The sequence below is a fragment of the Eleginops maclovinus genome, chromosome 1 (assembly GCF_036324505.1).
Source record: "Eleginops maclovinus isolate JMC-PN-2008 ecotype Puerto Natales chromosome 1, JC_Emac_rtc_rv5, whole genome shotgun sequence".
Lineage (NCBI taxonomy): Eukaryota > Metazoa > Chordata > Actinopteri > Perciformes > Eleginopidae > Eleginops > Eleginops maclovinus.
Window position 1 is genome coordinate 19274473 of NC_086349.1, and position 19065 is coordinate 19293537.

The 19065-nt window shown below is 43.5% G+C and overlaps 1 protein-coding gene across 2 annotated transcripts in view; it reads right to left on the minus strand.

Annotated features, from left to right (window-relative positions):
- The window catches only part of LOC134863301 (protein bicaudal D homolog 2-like), a 45627-nt gene that overhangs the window by 8999 nt on the left and 17563 nt on the right, over positions 1-19065 (minus strand). For both annotated transcript variants that reach the window (XM_063881750.1, XM_063881743.1), the window contains exons 2-9: positions 17982-18194; positions 9135-9287; positions 4917-5131; positions 4580-4826; positions 2767-3024; positions 2441-2644; positions 1806-2354; positions 1158-1309 (exon numbers count right to left, since the gene is read on the minus strand). In XM_063881750.1, the coding sequence (XP_063737820.1) occupies positions 1158-1309; positions 1806-2354; positions 2441-2644; positions 2767-3024; positions 4580-4826; positions 4917-5131; positions 9135-9287; positions 17982-18194 (1991 nt within the window). The remainder of the gene's footprint in view (positions 1-1157; positions 1310-1805; positions 2355-2440; positions 2645-2766; positions 3025-4579; positions 4827-4916; positions 5132-9134; positions 9288-17981; positions 18195-19065) is intronic.

Consider the following 19065-nt stretch of genomic DNA (forward strand, 5'->3'; position numbering starts at 1 on the left):
TAAACAGACCAAATGTAATTTATCTATAGGAACAAAAACAATGACAGGCTACTGGGTTACAAGCCTCAAGATCATGACCATCAGGGAGGGTGGCTTAAGTGTGCAAAAGGAGGAAAACATGTGCATTAACACAGACATTAAGCAAGCTCCAATGTGTTGTTATGATCTTGAGCCCCTCCAGCAAAAGAGGCTTAAAGACACAGACACCTAGCAATAGCTCTACTACAGAAATGATCTCACACCCTCTCCACAATCAAACCAATGAAATAATACCACTCTAGAGGGATCCTACAGGGTAGAAATGATGTCATTAGTAGGAGCAAGATCTGGTTTCCTCTTAGCCCTGGTTGCCTTTGTTCCAAATGGTTTATCATTACATTTACATCCTCTACCATCTGGCTGTGCAGTGCACTAAAAACCAATGACAACACTCACTCTCATGTATGCAGACAGAGTGGTTTTCCTCCTGTTACTAATTGATTAGATACTGCAGGTATATGGATATGCTACAGCAAGCACACTTCAGGGAAAGGTATTGAACTACTCTATGGGTAGGATGAAGTCCAAAATGCAAAAGAAAAGACTGTATCAGAAGCTCAGCACTGATATGAATGGGAGAAGGGGGCCACAGCGTCTTAAAACCTTCACCCGCAGACAAAAACAAGCGCTGTGTTGAGGGGTGAATGTGTAATCCACACCGAGATGAGGTGGGATTATGAACAGAACCTTTGACCGACTTCTCTGAGGAATCAGGAAAAGATTAGTGAGTGTGTCAGCCCACCTAACACTCACACACTAAGTCACTGGTCAAAACAATACATAAATGACATAGTTAAATGATACCCAGATTATATACCTTCTGTGCTCTTTAATATAAGTATCAATGCTAATACCACTTCCTGGTTGTGATTCTCAAAAACAAAGAAACAATATAAACACGTCACGTTACAAAATTACCAACATATTGTAAACATGGGTTAAATTGTGGTGATGATAATCTTTTTGTGAACGGGGATTGTATAGTGTATATGCATTAATTATACAATGCCATCTTCTCTGATGTGTAAAATTAATGTGTAATAAAGCACTGGTTATCTTATTTAAGATGAGTTAAACATGTTTTTCGGTGACGTCTATTGAGCAGACGTGTTTCTTACCGTGTTGCAAACATGGCTCGGAGAGAGGAGAAGGTGGCTGCGTCCTCTTTCAGGGCTTTGAGCTCATTCCTCAGTTTCATCATGGTCTCGGTTACCATTGCCTTTTCGTTCTCATACTTGCTCTTCAGATTGGCCAGAGCCACTTCAGCTGTCTGTGGGTGGAGGAGAAGAACAAAAGCGTCAGAGCAGCTGGAAGGTATTAGGGTTGTATTTCCAGTCTAAAGAATATATGGACCATATTACCTATTACTTTCAAGTCATTACAGACCAGCAGCCTTTAGTTGTTATTGTTAGCTACTGGTTTTAAACCCATAGGTGTGTGGTTTATGAGGGGCTTTCATGTCTGTGTTCTAATGGTCACTGAGTAACCACAAACATACTTTGAAAAGGGCTACCAACTGCATACACACCGTGTGTCTGCGTTGTTAGGGGGGCTGCTCTCCAATCTTAACCACACATATTCTCTGAGCAGCTGACAACATTACTGCCGTCTCCATCAATGTTTGTTACAGATCTCGTCTGCATCGCATTTGCTTCAACAGCTGAGTAGACCTGAAATAGCTGGCATGCTCTTCTGTCTTTCAGCGAAAACTGACAAATGTTTAGGAGTGATACATTCTTAGTTAAACCAAAATTCTCATTGCCTACCTGTTTGTTGGCCTTGAGGACTGTCCTCAGGGTTGCAATCTGTTCCCGCTTGGTGCTGAGCAGGGATTTCAGTTTGAGGATCTCCTCCATGCAGGCTTCCTTGTCCTTGTCGGCCACAGTGCCGAGCTCCAGAGAGGCGACCCTCTGGCGCGACAGCTCTGTGGTGCGGTCCACCGCCAGCTGCAGGTGCTTGATCTGGTCTCGGATGATGGCCACCAGGTTGTAGATGTTCATGGGCTCGCGGCGATGTTCAGACCCGGGAGAAGGCAGTGAGGAACCCGGTGAATGGGCTCCGTCAGACAGGTCGGTCTTACTAGGCTCAGGGAAGAGGCCCTTAGTCAGCAAGATGGGAGAGCGGCGGCCACGACCCTCAGGGCTGCTCCGACCACCCTTACCCTGCTTGTAGAAGTCGAGCATGACGCGGTTGGGTGTCTCGTTGTTACACATGCAGACGTGGTTGTAGAGGGTGGCCAGTTCTTCGCTGAAGGTGACCAGCTCGTCCTGTGCAACACTAAGGCTACCCTGGGACTCGCCTGCCACGTAACTAACCTGTGAACATTGAGAAAGAGCGTAAATTAGTCTTGTTACAAGAAAAATTAATTAAATGACTATCAATAAAAAGAGCAACATCTCACCTTGCGCAGCTCCTTCTCTAGCTTGATCTTCATCTCTCTCTCTGTCTGACTGGTCTTCTCCAGAGTGGCCAGTTTCCCTCCCAGCGTTGTGACGTCATTTTCCAGACGGGTGCGCTCCTCTTCGTAACGGGACTGACAGGCCTGATATTCTGTCTTCAGAGTCTTCAGTTCCTCCTTCAGCTCTCCTGCTTCAGACACAGCAACCTAGTAGAGAAAAACCAATGGTTAAAAATATAGAAAAGCTGAGCATCAACAAACAAAATATATATCAAAAGGCATGGCCTGACATAGTTGAATCTACCTATAGGAGGAAAAAGGTACAGTACCTTGTACTTGCACTCCAGAATCTCAGGTCCATTGATGTCCACCTCGTAGTAATCTCCGTCCTCATTGCTGTCACGTTCTTTCTCGTTGTCCAGGGCAGACTGGCGCTCCTTGCTGGCCTGGAGCTTGCGCATGGCGTTGAGGTTTTCCGTGAGGCGGTTGACCTTCTCCTGATGCTCGGACAGAGCACCGTTAGCCTGCTCCAGCTGTTTCTGGGAGTCCTGCAGGGTGGACAGCAGGTTGACCTTCTCACGCTCCATCTGAGGTGAGAGTCAAAGACATGTGAGGTTGTCATACTGTATACTGTATATAAGTGCAATGCTCCCTGCTGGGCCTTACACACATATGTACATTTTACACAGGAATTTCGCAGTTGATAATGTGAATGGTTCCTGCTTTGAAGATAGATCATATTAAATCAGAGGATTATCTGGCATGTCACAACTGTACCCACTATCAGTCTTGTGTTGCCAAGGTATGTGAGGCTCAATGCCCAGCAGCCCAACATCAATCAGGACGACCTTGACAATTTGCTGGACTAGGCTCAGCTCAGAGGGTCGTCTTACACACAAGCACACAGTTATGCTGATATAAGCAGCCAGCTATATCAGAAGCTGATCTGTAAATAATGTAAAAGTATCACGTGTATGCTCATCTGCATACATTTTTTATGAGAGCAGAATAAATACTGATGAACAACTTCAAAAGGAGATGTAAAGTTTGATCCTGTGTCATGTTGAGGAGCTACCTGCTTAATATTCCTTTATATCACATGTTAAGATACAAACTTGTATAGCATAACACTGTATAACGCATGATGCACCAAATAAATAAATAATGAATTAAATGACTGATGTTTTCACATATTGATCTATTCCTGCAGAACCCATATGGTGTCACTAATAAGGTGAAACTTAAAGGAATGGACATCTAGGATCAATCATTGAGTCCCTAATCAATAGAAAGTAACAGAGGAATGAGTAGGCCAAGTGGGTAAAGGAAGCTTTTGCTCTGCTCTGATTGCTAACTGGAATCTGTGGAATGACCTGGCGGGAGGCTTCAGCAGGCAGTGTGACATGCTGCAGGTCACATCAAACACACAGCTTTGTCACAGCCCACCAGAACCAACACAATGACCGGGGATGAGAACCAGAACGGTGTCCTTAGCAGGGCAGCATTGAGATAACTTGAACTTTACTTTATTAATCCGGCAACCGTGTTTATGTTTGATGAAGGGAGCGTAAAAAATCTGTAATCCCTTAGATCTCAAAACAATCATTATCCGCAAGTTCCCCATACTTTCTGGTAGCCATGGTGCCAAATCAGGCGTGGCCTTGGTCTCATGGGGTGGTGAGCTGGCAGATGGCAGGTCCACTGGTGCCACCACCCGCTGCCTCCCGGCCCAGTAGAGCCTGAAGGGTGTGTGTGTGTGTCTCCATGGATTAACTTTGCAAGAAGAGGGTTTAGATCTGTGCAGCGGCCTGGGTCAGGATCTACCGACTCACTGTTTCAGACACACCTCCGACCCACTCAAATACACCTTCCTGCTGGTTTATTTTGCGATAACTACCTAATATAGGTTGTTTTGATGGCATGATAAAACGTTTAATAGGCAAAACCATTGCGCCTATTTGTATCCAGAAGAATAGTCACGGTACTATAAATCTTTGACTCTTTTTTTACTAAATTTTTCCTTAACTGAGATTGCAATTGATTTACCGTTTCTTATTTGTCCATGGAATGGATGGTTTTAATGGTTAGCCATGTGTTTAACAGTTTACTGCTAAAAAGATTTTTCAGTGGTTAATAACAAACCTGCATAAGCTGCTGTTTGAGCTTCTGGATCTCTGAGATGTTAAGTTCGCTCAGCAGGTCGTCCACCAGGCTGGGAGCAGGATTGAACAGCTCGTCCTTCTTGGGCGTGGAGATGCGGTTGTCGTAGGCGAGGGCATTGGCCAGTTTGGTAAAGCCATTCTCAAATTCATGGAGAGCCTCGTCATTGTTGGGTTCAGTGGTGGCATCGTCGCTGAACTTGAGACCATCCAGAGAAATGCTGAGAGGGCTGAGGGGAGAAAAAATAGGAACGGTGTTTCATTTAGGTTCTTTACAGTGCATACTGAGTCCTGTGAACACTTTCTTTGTGTGTTTATACCTGTGACATAGAGTGTCTCCAATGTTCATGTAGTGGGACAGCTCTTTCCTCAGGGATGCTTTCAGCTCACGCTCAGTCTTGATGGTCTCCAGAGCCTCAGCTAGCTGCCGCTCTGCGATCTCTTTCAGGCGGATGGCATCCTCCAGCTGGCTGTTAAGGAACTGAGTGTCCTCCTCTTGACGACGGATCTCATGCTTCAAACCTTCAAACTCCACCTGGGCAAAGAGGTGACGGAAGACTTTTGATGAGTTTTGAATTGACAGAAAATAAACAAGACGCAGCTCCGAATTGAAATAAGCTGTCAGACTGGTTCATGTGTGGCAAACCCGCTGGACCAAAAAGAATGACATTATACAAGAGCATGTTAATTGAGAACATATCCATTTAATTTCCCTTTCTAATTAGTTTTAAGTTAATTGGATTTGGGAATCCTCTTTATATTGGATGTCTAAAAAGAAGGAGCCGTTTTTGTTTAGTTTCATGCAGGGTTTCCGTTAGAAAAAAAATCTGCCGGTCAAAGTGACCGGCCGAGGTTTCACCTTCCGGACATTTTGATAACACCACGGTCAAATATTCCATCGTTCCTAATTAGGCTAGTGTAGAAACATTTGAAGTAGACTAGTAGCTTACAAAATGACAATTAGACACACAAAAATAATTTAACACATTTATTGGCCTTACTTTCAAATAATTACGTGAACACTTATTGCGCAAACGACCCCGTGCGTTATTTGCACGAGGTGCCCGAGTTAATTTTAAGAGACGTATCTGATGAACCAATCATCCTTCCATATATATCAAACAAATAAAAAATAAATACAAATATTTCTATTTGGTTTAATAAACTAATCCCCCTTACCCACATACAATTAAGACTTTTAACAGCCCAACAATAGGCTACACGTAAGTTATATCAACGGTCTTGACGTGCACCTGATATGGTGCGGTTTAAGTAACATTTTAAATTAATAGGCATGAGGCCATCAAATTATTCATAGGCCTACACTGCCTCGTAGCCTATAATTACACTACTTTTTACGGTTTTTGGCAGTGTTGAAATTGGCAGCTGCCGACATGAAATCGAAAGTTTGTAATGTCTCTCCACAACTTGCGATGCGCATAAGGCGCGTAACTTTGTTCTCTGAGAGGCGACTTCGCTGCTTGGTCTTGATCTGGTTCTGCAGCGAAAAACCCCTCTCTGCGGGAACACTTGAGACTGGGATCACACAGGCTATTTTGGCGAGCTTGGCCCACTCTGGATAGATTTCGATGAAATCCCGAATGAGGACTTCACAGGCTGTGGCGAATTGCAATCCCCCATAGCCACGGAGCGCTGTCATCACAGCGAGGGCATCTCGTCGCAGGGCAATGGCATTGATAAGAGGAGTGGTGTCTGCAGACTCAACAGTTGTAAAATGGGAAACAACCGTTCTGATCGCTGGTTCTGCATATTCTTGAAGAGCTAAAAAAAAAAAAAGAAGAAAAAAAAAGAGAAGAAGAAGCAAATAGGAGACAACGATGAGTTATTAGAATATAGGCTGTCTAGGCTATAAAATAATCGGGCATAGTAGGCCTATGTCTTCAATTAGAGGGACAAAGAATAGCTCCTTCTTACCATTCTGAGTTGGAGGATATCTACGAGGATTGAGGAGGGTGTCGAAGCAGTGAAGTAGATCCAAGCAGTCTTCGGGGAATCTGTCTTGTAAGGCATCTATCAGATGTTGAACAAACCGTTCTCTGACTTTTCTGAAAGCTTGGATTGAGCGGTCGCTTGCGTTGGTCACTTTGATATCCATGTACTTGCCGTCTTCATAGCCTGCCAGGAAAGTCTCCTCTTCTGGACCCGGGGCATCTCGGAACTGTGTGAATGCCGCGACAGATGCTTGCCTTGCACTACTGGTCGGATACTGGAGAGATTGACGTCGTCTTTCTGAAAAACTAAATTCAGCTTGGTCATCACAGGTAGCAGATCGGACAATGCGTGAGTCATGGCTATGAAGCTGTAGCTCTGGATTTGACCTAGCAGTCCTTGCGCTTTAGCATTTCCTCTCAAGGCCTCTTCAGTTAGCTCCATGACCACAGCTGGCCAGTTGTGTTTCATGGCCTTCACCGCCCTGTGTAGGGATAGCCAGCGCACTGCGCAAGGCTGCTTGAGGCTGACCATGTCCTCATCGTGGAGTTCAGCTGTAAGTTGGCGGAGCCGGTTTGTTCTTGTTGCTGAGTGCTTGTAGAAGGAGTACACTGATGAGATTGTGTTTTTGTAAGATGTGATGTTGTCGACGGACTTTTCTGCGTCCAGGGCAGCAAGAGCAGCTCTGTGGGCCACGCAGTGCACTTGTATGGAGAAGGGATTCACCTGCTTAAGCAAAGCACCAACCCCACCATGCCTCCCCATCATTACGCTTGCACCATCTGAACCCAGGCCAATGACACGAGACAGTTCTACATCAATTTCCCGAAGCACAGCGACTAGGCGATCATAAATGCATCTTGCGGTCCCACAGTCCACATCGTAATTTCCAAGAAAGCACGTCTCCACCTTTACTTCCATTTCCAGCTTTAGATAAACTATCAACTTTTTGTTCACTGTGATTTACTGTTTCGTCGATGATCAGTCCAACAAAGTCACTCCTGTTTCTGATTCATCACCACATCTTCTAATGCCTTCTCCATGTCATCAACACAGTCACTGTGGTGATAAATACCATCGGTAGTGACGAAGTCTGGAGCCTCGAGAGCTCGCAGAAGCTCTGTCTGCGCAACAAACTGGTTTGAAGGAATGACATGTGTGGCCATATGGAAGACGATTTTGAGCTGCGATGACAACTTTTTCTTAGAACTTTCCGTAGCCTTCTCGCAGTGGCTTTTCATGACAACCTGCTGTGGCTTTAAATGGAGCGCGGAGACATGGTCATTGCTTTGGCTGTGTTCAATTAGAGCTGACATTCTCAAATTAGTCGATCCTTTTGTAAATCCATTGCGTCGTCCGGCCTTTTCGCAATGTGAACAGAACATTGTTTCTTTACCGCTAACAACCTCACACCTCAGCCATGTGAACTTTTCACCCCAATCGGAACGAAACACCCGAGACTTTTGCCTTTTCTCTGGAGGCGGAATCGGCACATCTGGCACAGGCACAGACCGGTCATCAGCAGCAGCAGCAGCAGCCTCTCTTGTGAGTCGCATCTGGAGTCGTCGCATCTTTCAGAAAAAAACTTTTAAGGCTACTCTGCCTGGGACCGGCCATATTTTAACAATAGCCTAGCCTATTTGTTTGTTAGCAGAAGACGCTAGCCGCATTCAATAAACAAAGTGGTTGTCATGTTTACGCTTTTCGCGGTAGAATCTTTGCTGCACGCAAACGCTCGTGGGCCAATCACACGCCATACACCTTCCGATGTATTTGTAGGCCTGTTAGGTTAAATTATTGTATTCTAATAGGCTACTGTGTTACTACATTAGACTTAGCCTAAATGGTAGTATTATTCTGAAAATCAAATTGAGTTAGATAGAGGGATTATTAGTCAATTTCAAACGGACACTTTGACCGGTGAGATTTCATTTTCTCTGACATTTATTTTTTTTCCCGGCCAATGTCCGGTAATTACCGGACAACGGAATGTCTGGTTTCATGCCCTCTGTGATGAATATGGAAAACATAATCCTAGATGACAAGCACATATGCAAAGAATTAGCAGCTCAAGGATAAAAGCTTACACTAAATAGAAATATCAACTTGGAAATTCAGCTGTATAATGTTGTGAGATTTTATTTTCTTTCCGCTCATTTGAATAAACCCAGGAAGTGTGTTAGAATCTCTCTGAATAATGATAGCTGCTTAAGAGTCTGTCAAACAAAAACAAGGCCGCAGATTATCTCCTTGCTGTATCAGAGGATGTTTTTATTATCGTAATTAAATCTGAATTTTTAAGGTCGCTGATTCTTTTGGCGGTCTAATCAGTACAAGAGGAGACAAACTGAGAGCTAATGAGTGGGAGGATGAGGGCCTGTAGGGCTGCTCAGATGCTGTTAGATAGTTCACAGTACATGTGTGTGTAATGAAAAGTAGTTGGCTGAGATGCCTGAAACTACCAGATTAATTAAACCTTGCCAAGAAGACTCCATGATAACCATCAATAAAGGCGGATTTAACAGGAAAGGGGATTTTCTGCTGTGTGATTCAAACGTTGTGCACCAGACCTGCAGTTTTAACCTCACCTGGCTCTGTTTGAGCATGGAGACCTGCTTCTGCAGCGAGATGTTCTCCTCCTCCAGCTCGGTGTAGTCCTGCAGCAGACGAGCCTCCCTGAACTTGTACTCCTTGATGTCATCACGCAGCTGATTCCTCTGGAGCTCCACTATCTGGCTATTCTGTAGGGCAAAAAGAGGAAGAGAGGAAGGGCTGTCAGTGACCACTATTTCACTCTCTTTTGACCGAGTTTAGGAGAGATGGCCATGATTGCGTATTGTTGCGTTAGTATAACGGTTAGCGTAACGTTGCTATTTAACTCTTAAATCTCGCTAGTTACAAAAACATCCCATCTGGTCCGACTCATCGCGTGTGTGTGTGTCTTTGGCGTGTGTGTCTGTTCGTGTTTGAGAGGGAAGTGCCAGGTGTCTCTCCGGGCAGTGGGCCACAAGTGTGCCTGCAAGCCAGCTCGGAAAGTACCACAAAGGCAGAAGCCGACTTATTTCTCTCACGGTGACAGACATTTTTTTAAGAGGAGTTAAATAAGGCTTGCTTCACTGTACAGAGGGATAAAAGAAATCGCTGGCACAAATTGTAGAAATAAGTAGTTTTAGTTGGGATTCAAAATCTGAATATCTGACTATTTCCAGTTAATATGTGCTAATATTTGGAGTTATAAACTGCAAATGTAGATCGTTCTCCCTTGCTGCCCAGGAAAGGCATCATGAATTTTATATATATATATATATATATATATAAAAAGGTAGAGAGGTCAGAGAAATGCCCTTCCCCCACTTGTAGACTGCCACACAAAGTGAAGAAACTGATCAGCCGTACTAAGCCACCCGTGTCCTAACTACCTGGTCTGTTGCCCTGTTTAACCCTCTGTCCTCCATGGCTTCCTTTCCCTGCCGACTACCTCATCCCATAACACAAGAATCCCACAGGGCATTTGGGTGGGGGAAATCGTAGCTGGCGGCTGTTAGAGAAATAGCAAATAAAAGCTCTGAAGTAAGGGGACACTCGGTGAGGGAGAGTGGGCCTCAGCGTTTTTGAACTGAATAAATGAACATGCGTGTGTGTGTGTGTGTGTGTGTGTGTGTGTGTGTATGTGTGTGTGTAATGTGAGAAAGAGTATGTGAAATAGATCTCTTTGCTCAGCACTGTGTGAACTGACCTTGAGTGTTTGTGTGCAAGTGAGCGTGTGACTTTGGACACAAACAGCTCATGTTGTCTCCTGATCAAGTAAAGAATTTGTGCAAATATGTGTGTGAGAGAGTGAGAAAGAACAGCAGTATCTACACCATAGTTAGGATTTGCATGTGGCTTTGAATATGTGTGGGATGTGTGGCTTTCTCTCAGGAGAGTTGGCGGCAATAACCTAATACTAGAGGGACAATTAGCCTCTCAATCCCTTGCCAGGTGGCCCCTTCCTCTCACACCGTCACCATGTGGCTGCATCAACCCCTGCTCTTGGATCATTACAACAACCAGAGGAAGTCAATCCTGAGAGGCTTTCGCCGTATAGATTTCTTCATGTCACCACTGCCTTGAGATTATATACACATCAGTAATATAACTTATTAAAAAAAATAGAGTGAGTAATAAGCTGGTGATGACAGGTTCCTGATGGCTAGAAACACCTTTTAATAAGAGCCATTGGTTTGATCCCCTTTACAGTAATGTGCTCAGACTGATTCATAACCGAGTATAGTATAACATATTAATACAGCTTTATTATAACCAACAATAAATCACGCTTTGTTAATTAAACTACAGCTACGCAACAAAAAACATTCTTTTCTTCTTACTTGCTATAATTAGAATTTACTCGCTTAGTTGGCTAACAGTGATGAATTCACTGAAAAACATTATGTTGCTGGTTCCCCCCCTGATGAAGCGTACACGCATCTCGTTTGCTCTGTGCAAAAATTAATCGCTATGTGCAGAGCTGAGTTGCTGCTGACGTTTGAAGGTGCATTAATATTCATCAGGGGGTTTGCGCATGTCTAGCGAGCGTGGGCGTTTGCTCTGCGAAAGCCCTGATGTTAGTGCATTAATGAATAATGCATGAGCTTACAATACAGATCAGTCTAACACTAAGCCTCTATATAATGGTCCTGACATTGTAGAGAAATCTGAATTAAAGCAAAACTGGGGGAAAAAACTGTCAAACTGTTAATAGATTTACATACTCTAGCTGGCAGCTTCGTGGTATCAAGCTATTTACACACTATTGTATTAAGATATTCAGCATTATCACCTCACTGCTGGAGTAATCTCTTGTTTTTAACTCAACAAAGCTGTGCCAGCTGGTTGCTCAGGTCTTTTCCTGGCCAGGGTTGTGTGCCTCAGCTGGAGGGTCAATGCTTTTTGGTCCTGATGAATACAGGCCTCCACTGAACCTGATTATGATCCTCCTTCAATCTGATTACTATGCATACCAGGGCTTTGACCTTTCACCTTGCCCCCACATCCTCTGCTGCACTGAGCCTCTCAGGGACTGGGGGGTGGGTTTACACTGCTGTTTGACAGGAGTTGATTTGAGTAAACTCATCAGTGTTTACGGCGGCCATGTGTGTCCCTGCTATAAAGGGTGAATAACATTTAATCAAGAGGAGCACACGCCTCTCCTGGGAATGTTTGTGATATAATATGATAATGAGTGTGTGTGGCTAGATAGATAATGGGTGTGGTTTTTGAAGGCTATCTGAGGTGCCACCAATAGAGTCAGTGGGAAGCCTCCCATGAAGCCTGTGTTTGGTTAGGGATGACCCCCTGCCTGCTGTCACTACAGGTGACGTCTGGACAGCTGACCTTAATGCGCCCACACACATACAAATGTGTCACTTCCATGCAAAGGGGGTGGTAGTAAAAACAGAAGCAGACAGTTGTACAGGCACATCATAAACACGCAAGATACTAGTGATATCGTATATGCGTAAAAGTAAAGCAAGGACCAGTGAACTATTGTGTATATGCATGATAAAGCATAGTCGCTTTTTGCTCTAATGAATTCTCACTAGGTCATTCAATGCTGAAATATGTCACGAGAGCTCACATTTCTGTGGGTCAGAGCTTCTTACTGTAGCTTATCTGCTGTAGGAACTCTCTCACTTTTAGCTCCAAAGCTTTCTTTTCACCATTAAACTGCTTGACAGCACAGTGGAGCTGAGCCTGCTTAAATCTCAGTAAAGCTTCAAGTATTTTCTCAATGTGTTTGAGCCCCTATAACCTCTACTTCTATGCTCCCTCACTGAGTAAGCCACGGTGGCAAAGTTTGAGGCTTAACACAAGTGTAGATTAGGACATGTTTTTCAGGTTTTGTTAAATGCTCTGCAAAGGTCTTAATATCGCCAGAGAATTTTCTAAATATGCATTTCTGCAAATCCTATCATATTTACTTTTTGCTCTGCTTTAGTTCCCTTGAAAGTGCTGCACAGACCCCCAGATGGCACAAGACTGTGGTTTAATAGAGAGACTCAATATAAATATATGTTTTTTTTTTCTCCCTTTCGCTCTTGCACTCTGCTGACCTTTATTCCACTCTCCATCCTACCCACTATGCACTTCAGTAAAATGCATAGACTGAATTTCTTTCTCAAATTACTATTCCTACAAAGGGGTCCCTAGATGCTATGACAGCAAGTACAGGTCAATACTGCTTCTTCCCCCCCCCCCTCCCCCATCTTGGCTTCTCTTTCTAAAACCACTGGCCTCCATTTCACCATTTAACAAACATTTATGCTCTCATATTTCCCACCCCCACCTCCTCTCTCTCCTCCACGTGTCAGTGTGCCTTTAGAGACCATGTATCAGTCACAGCTGAATTCCCTCCTCATACCAAGCTTTAGCTCCATCATGTCTATCTATCAGATAGCAAAAGAAGTACAGGGATCGCTATGTTCAATTCAGCTCACAGATCTGTGGTGATACTGTGATACAGAACACACTATGGTTTTCAGTTTGCTAATGAGTGCAAAAAACGTTTAATGTCCTGTAGGCTCTGCAACACGTCAAGGTCATGTCAGCCTTAGTTAACGCTAACTCTACCAAGTCCAGCATATCCAGGGATTACCTTCAGGAGAGGCAAGAAATGAATCCAAGATACACTACAGTTCAACCCCCCCAGAATAGGTTTAGACAGAGCAAAGGAATAATGAAGCTCAGGGACCTATTGCTACTGCCAGAGCTAGAATGTGGGTGAAAGCAGATCTGCTTTTATCCTCCTCTTCGCTGCAAGCAATTGTCATTCTATGCAGCCTACTCAGACTCCATTACAGAGAGAAAATACAGTCAAGGTCACACTTTTCAATGAGACAATTAAAATCTAAAAAGTGAAAGGAACCTTGTGAGTGCGTGGCTGATGAATCTTTGCTTGTATGAGTGTATAAAAGCCCACAGGGTGACCGTGTGTCTACATGCACTTACGAGTGAATTAGTGATTTTGAGGTCATTTGGCTGAGAGTTGAGAACTGTGGACGTGAGCACATTTACACCCATTATCTGCAGTGAATGTGTAGGCCTGTTTGTGTGTGTGTTGATGATTTATTAGGATCCATTGATCCGGCATGGAAGACCTCTTCGGTGCTATGAGCCAGAGGCCTAAATCAAGATCGACACACTTTCAGAGCTTTCTAAAAGCTGATACTAAAAGCCAAATATTATTAGTGATCAATGGCAAATCTTCTAGGTGTGTCACAGAGACGCAACCCTCTCAAGCCATCAATCTTTTAGACATGCGACTTATGAGGAAGCAAGCTGAAATGTGAGTAAGATTGAATGATGGTGGGGGCTGTGGCGACATAACCCCAAAAACATCTGCAGGATCAAGTGTCGGCTATGAGACACTCATGCTCAGTTTTTTCTCATTTTTCAACACTTTCTCTGTTTTTCTCTCTCTACAGCCCACACTTCCAACTACTGCAGGACAGGAGGTGATCTGTCATGGCATTAATGTCAAAAGAAATAATAAGGCAGTCGACATCAGCACCTTAGAGCCTTCTAGGAGTCCCATTACATTAGCCTCACGTCAGACGACAATAACAGGGAACAAAGAGCAACCTTCCTTCGATCTCTTTGCCACTCGACTGTGACCTTTCAGTAATCAAGGTAAAACATCAGGGCTGCCGTGACAACAGAGATCCTGCTCTCATGTTCCCTGAAAAAATGGAAAAATGGAGCATCGCAGACTCGTTTTTCTCATCACAACAACTCCAATAGTCTTCATTTCATTACCTCTGTACTTCTGCACCCTTCTGACCTTTTGTACTAATCCCATCTATGCAGATCCCCCCGCCCCCAGGTGTTTAATCAAGCCAATCGAAAAGGCACTTCAATTAAAAGGAAAACCTCACCGCTCCATCGAGGTGAAAAAAACAATCATGTTTATCATTTTAATGAGCAACGCTTTAGGCGATTGACAAAAGCTGAACACCATAATATATTGGTTTGGGAGGGAAAATGGCCACAGCAGGTAAATCACTTCAGGGTGACAGTACTTACGGAAGGAAGGCAACAAATGTTACCGTGTCAGCACATCCTGGGTGGTGCAAATGTAGAGAGGAAATACTGCAGGCAATCAAGTGATGATGCTGAGGTGGAACGCATTAAATTTTTTACGAGTGTGATAGGAGTGTACACTGATAACACTTCTCAGCGTTTTTATCAGTGGCTTTGCTCGATGGGGACCCCCATTCAGAGAGCATAATGGCAGCCATCACTGTAGGCACATTCCTCTCAAGACATGAGATTCAATTTAATGAAGTCATGCCTATTAGAGTGTGCCTTCTTACAATGTTACTGGCTCTTTGTGGGGATGTAATCCTGTAGACTGCAGCATAGCAGTGAGATGTGTCGTATCAGTTCTTGGGGCTAGCATTTGAGTCTTTGCCATGAAAGCATGTCTGGGAGGTTTGAATGGGATGTCAGCATCCAGCTGAAATACTGTTGCTGAACGGTTGAGAAACAACTGGCCTGTACAAACAAAGAGTTATTTTATACCTAATTATATATCCACATCTGCAGATTGGTGGAGTGATGACTTTATTTAGCAATTGCTTTTTCAGCAACACACAGCCAAATTGCATTTTGTAAGCCTTTCACCATAAATACAATGTATAATATTAGAGAGACACCTTATGCAGGAGCAAAACTGTCAGTTGCATTTAATGATGAAATTGAGTCATTCAATCAACCTCCGGACGTAATATGATTACCCATACTGCCCAGAAAAGAAGCACAGTCCACCATTGGTGTTGGATTTTCTTTCATTAAGCCTTTTCTCCTAACGGATTCTAGGCCTCCTTTTCTTTCTTTCTCACCATTCTTGCCGTCTCCTAGTGCTCTCCTTTTCTCTCCCTGCCTAAGCTTTTGGGCTAATTTGAAACCCAGGAGACAAAGGCCTCTTTCAGTCCCATCAGTTTGGTCACAATGCCAGCCAGTGCCAAGGCTCCCTCCATTTGCCTGCCACACACACTCCTTGTAACACCCACAGAAGCACCATTAGAAGGGTGTCATTATCCCCTATACATGGGGCAATTTACACTCTAGCCCCTTTTACCTAGCCAATTAGAGCTGGCCAGAGCCCATGGTGCTGCTTCAGGATGTTTATATGGGAATACCACCTGCATGAAGGCCATAATGCAGACCACCAGTGCAACACCAGCTATACCAAACACTATATAAGATTACAAGCAAACACTACATTTCTATTTCTCCTCAATGTTGGAATAAAGATATACGAAGTAACTAGCTTCAGGTGGGAGATTGAGTGTCTTTGTAGAAAGAAATAACAGTCAAGTTGAGTCTTGAATGTCTGCAGGCAGTAAAATTTGTATCTGTTGCAAAAACATGTCTTGGGGGGCACATCTGGCTTTTATTATTCCCAACTTAAAGCAACATAGATGTAGAGCTGAGCAGCAGCTGACCTAATTATAGTGAAATTGGGAGCTTTCCGGAACTTAAGTCGTTTTGAGGGACATGCCATTTTTAAGTTCACTAATCTCAGTAAGAAATGCGGCTGACATCTGTTTCAAGCAGTGACTCACAGTAAACGGCAGCGATCCGTGCAGCTGCCCGCCAAAGAGTTAAGACTCACTTCAGAGGGAAGTCCTTTTTTAACTCGTCTCCCTCCCAGTTAAACTGGAATTACCAACCTGAGCTGCAAAACAGAGGACCCAGGGAAATCTGCTGTGCACAAACACAGGAAGACTTGGAATATTTATGGGTTTTACTTCCACATTACAAAATCATTATACAGAGAGGAAGAAATAAAGAAGTGCTGAATCTCATACTGCGGGTCGGGAAGATGATTGGGTGGAGAGGTATGCATGGAACGGGTTACAACTCTTAAAAACAAAAACACGTTTTCGCACCAAAATACAGCTTTGTTTAAGTGTTGTTCAAACCAAATAATCCCTGCACAACACCAAAATAATGCCACAACTTAGAACATACAGAAATCTAGCTCCTTTTGTGTGTAGTATGCGATGATTCATGCACCCATCTAGAGAAGCAAGTTAAATTTATCATGAGTAGTTCCTTCTTTCTCCTGCTACTTCAAACCAACCTACTTAATATTCCAGCCTTAACTTGGGTATCGAGGGAGCACAGACGAAAGAAACTCTTTTAGAAAGGTAAAAAGCTCCCTCTGCCCTCCTATCAGACTGTGTTCATCTCTTCTCATCCTTTTATATCTTCCTCCCTGAACATATACCAGGCTTCTTCAAAGCTCTGTGTGATTGGAACCTGTACTGCTATTCTGTTCATGCAATCGCCTCATCACTAGCTGCAACAAACAAAATCACACATGCTTTGCCATTGGCAAAGAGACACAACCCACACTCCGCACGGCATAGCCCTTGTCTCTTCTAATGAGGTCAATTAGCTGTGAATATATGTAAATGGAGGCAGTGAATAGGTCAGACATTGTCAAAATTGGGGCGCAGACAATAGTGGTTAGCTTTACAGTAGTTAGGAAAGATTAAGAGAAAATTATTCAAGAAAAAGGTTTGCTGGAATGTGTATGCTGTTTTTTTGAAACACATTTCAGTTAAAAGACGGTTGGCAAAGGACTAGTTTGAGGTTTCATTTTTTTAATGAAACATGTCATTAAAAGGTGGGGCAACAGGTTAAGTAGTACTGAGATTCAAGTTTATACACATGTAAGACATTAATAGTTTATTATTTCAGACCTTCTTTTCTAACAGAGCTTGTTTCCCATGGCTTCAGTGCTTTCCCTGATCTGTAATTATAACTCCACCCTACATCACAATGGATCACATTAGGCTTAAAGGCAAGGTGTTTCCCCAATGAGCCTTGTCTCTGTGTTACCGTCAATACTGTGTGAGCAGTCTTAGCATGTCAGAAACGTAACTGCTGCTGACTCTGCACTCACACCCTTAATAATAGGCTTGGACAGCAAGATCAAAGTACTTATTATGACACAGTCTATCTGTAAAAAGTGTAAAACTGTATGCACCAGTTTCCTCCTGCAGGCTCACAAACACACGGCTAGAGACTGATCAGTGATAAATATCTGTTATATTTCTGCAGCTTCAGACAGATAAAAACATCAACAAAGACACCCGTTGTTCTTGATAACTGCAGGCAAACAAGACACTACCCTCTGCTTCAACTCAGAACAGAGTTCATTTTCAAAGTAATGACGCAAGACAAGAGCACCACGATACAGTTTCTTCTATTGAGCAGTAATATTCTTTGAAGTGACTTTATGCGGTCCGTTAGTGTTGACCTTTCATACATCATGTGTCCATTAGTAACATCCTTTGATACACATCCAGCTGAACTAACTAGCAGATTACATTTGAAACAATTATAATTATTCTGGTATAAGTCTGATCTCCAACTCTTACCTCTCTCAGCTCCTGGGTGATGGTGTTCATGCGTTCATTCTCAGACTGGGTATTGGTGAGGATGTTGCGTGCCTGGCGGAGCTCGGTCTGCAGCTCCAGGACCCTCTGCTCGTAGTAGGCCTCCTTACAGGCCGATTCCTGGATAAGAGACTCCTCACGGCTCTCCCCATCCGCAGCCACCTTCCTGTGGTTGGAGTAGGCTTGTCCAAAGGCCTGGAAATACAATAAAGAAAGGAACACAATTTAGAACCGTGGGAGGATAGGTTTTTAATTCATAGGTAATGATATTTAGTGACTAAACTACAGATATATGTCAGTCAGGGGATTGAAGCATTAACAGGCTATAATGATTTTACAATGAGAGGATATGTAAAAAAAAAAAGTAGTTTAGTGATTCAGCCTTTCTAAAGTGACACTAATCTCTTTTATATGGTTCAGCATTGGACAGGGTCTAAAATAACCTCCAAAACCACGCCGTCGCCTGTAGAGATAATCAGTTAGGCTCCATCTGGGCTGCATCATCCCATCTTCCCCCTTGCAGCCCCGTCACTCCCTCCCCTCCCTCCCCACAGAGCGTCGGCCTCCCCTGCATGTGCTCGGCAGTGACTCCACAGATGGGAAAGCCAAACAGGAAAAGTAGAGCAAATGGACTAGTCTCTGGGTGATCATGAGAGGCCTGTGTTCTAATGCTCTTAATACCTCAGGAGATCATAGCTAGAGTACAGCAAGGTCAGCAGATATTTGATTTTGCCCGAGGGGGGTGAAATTCATAAAGATTAACTCTAAGAAAGAAAGAAATAGTTACTATAGAAGCAATATAGGCTAAGGTTTCTACCTCCTGTAGAGGGATATTCTCAGATGAAAGTCTAGGGTGACTCCTTCCCCGGGTGCTACACAATAGCTGAACACTGCTCCTAGCACTAGGATGGGTTAAATGCAGAGGACAAATTTCACTGCGTGTGCTCTGCTGTGTGCATGTATGTGACAAATAAAGAGGGTTTCATCCTCTGATTCTATCTATTCTATCCTGTATTTACATTGTGAAAAATGAAATAAATATGGCTTGATTTTGATTTTAATTTTT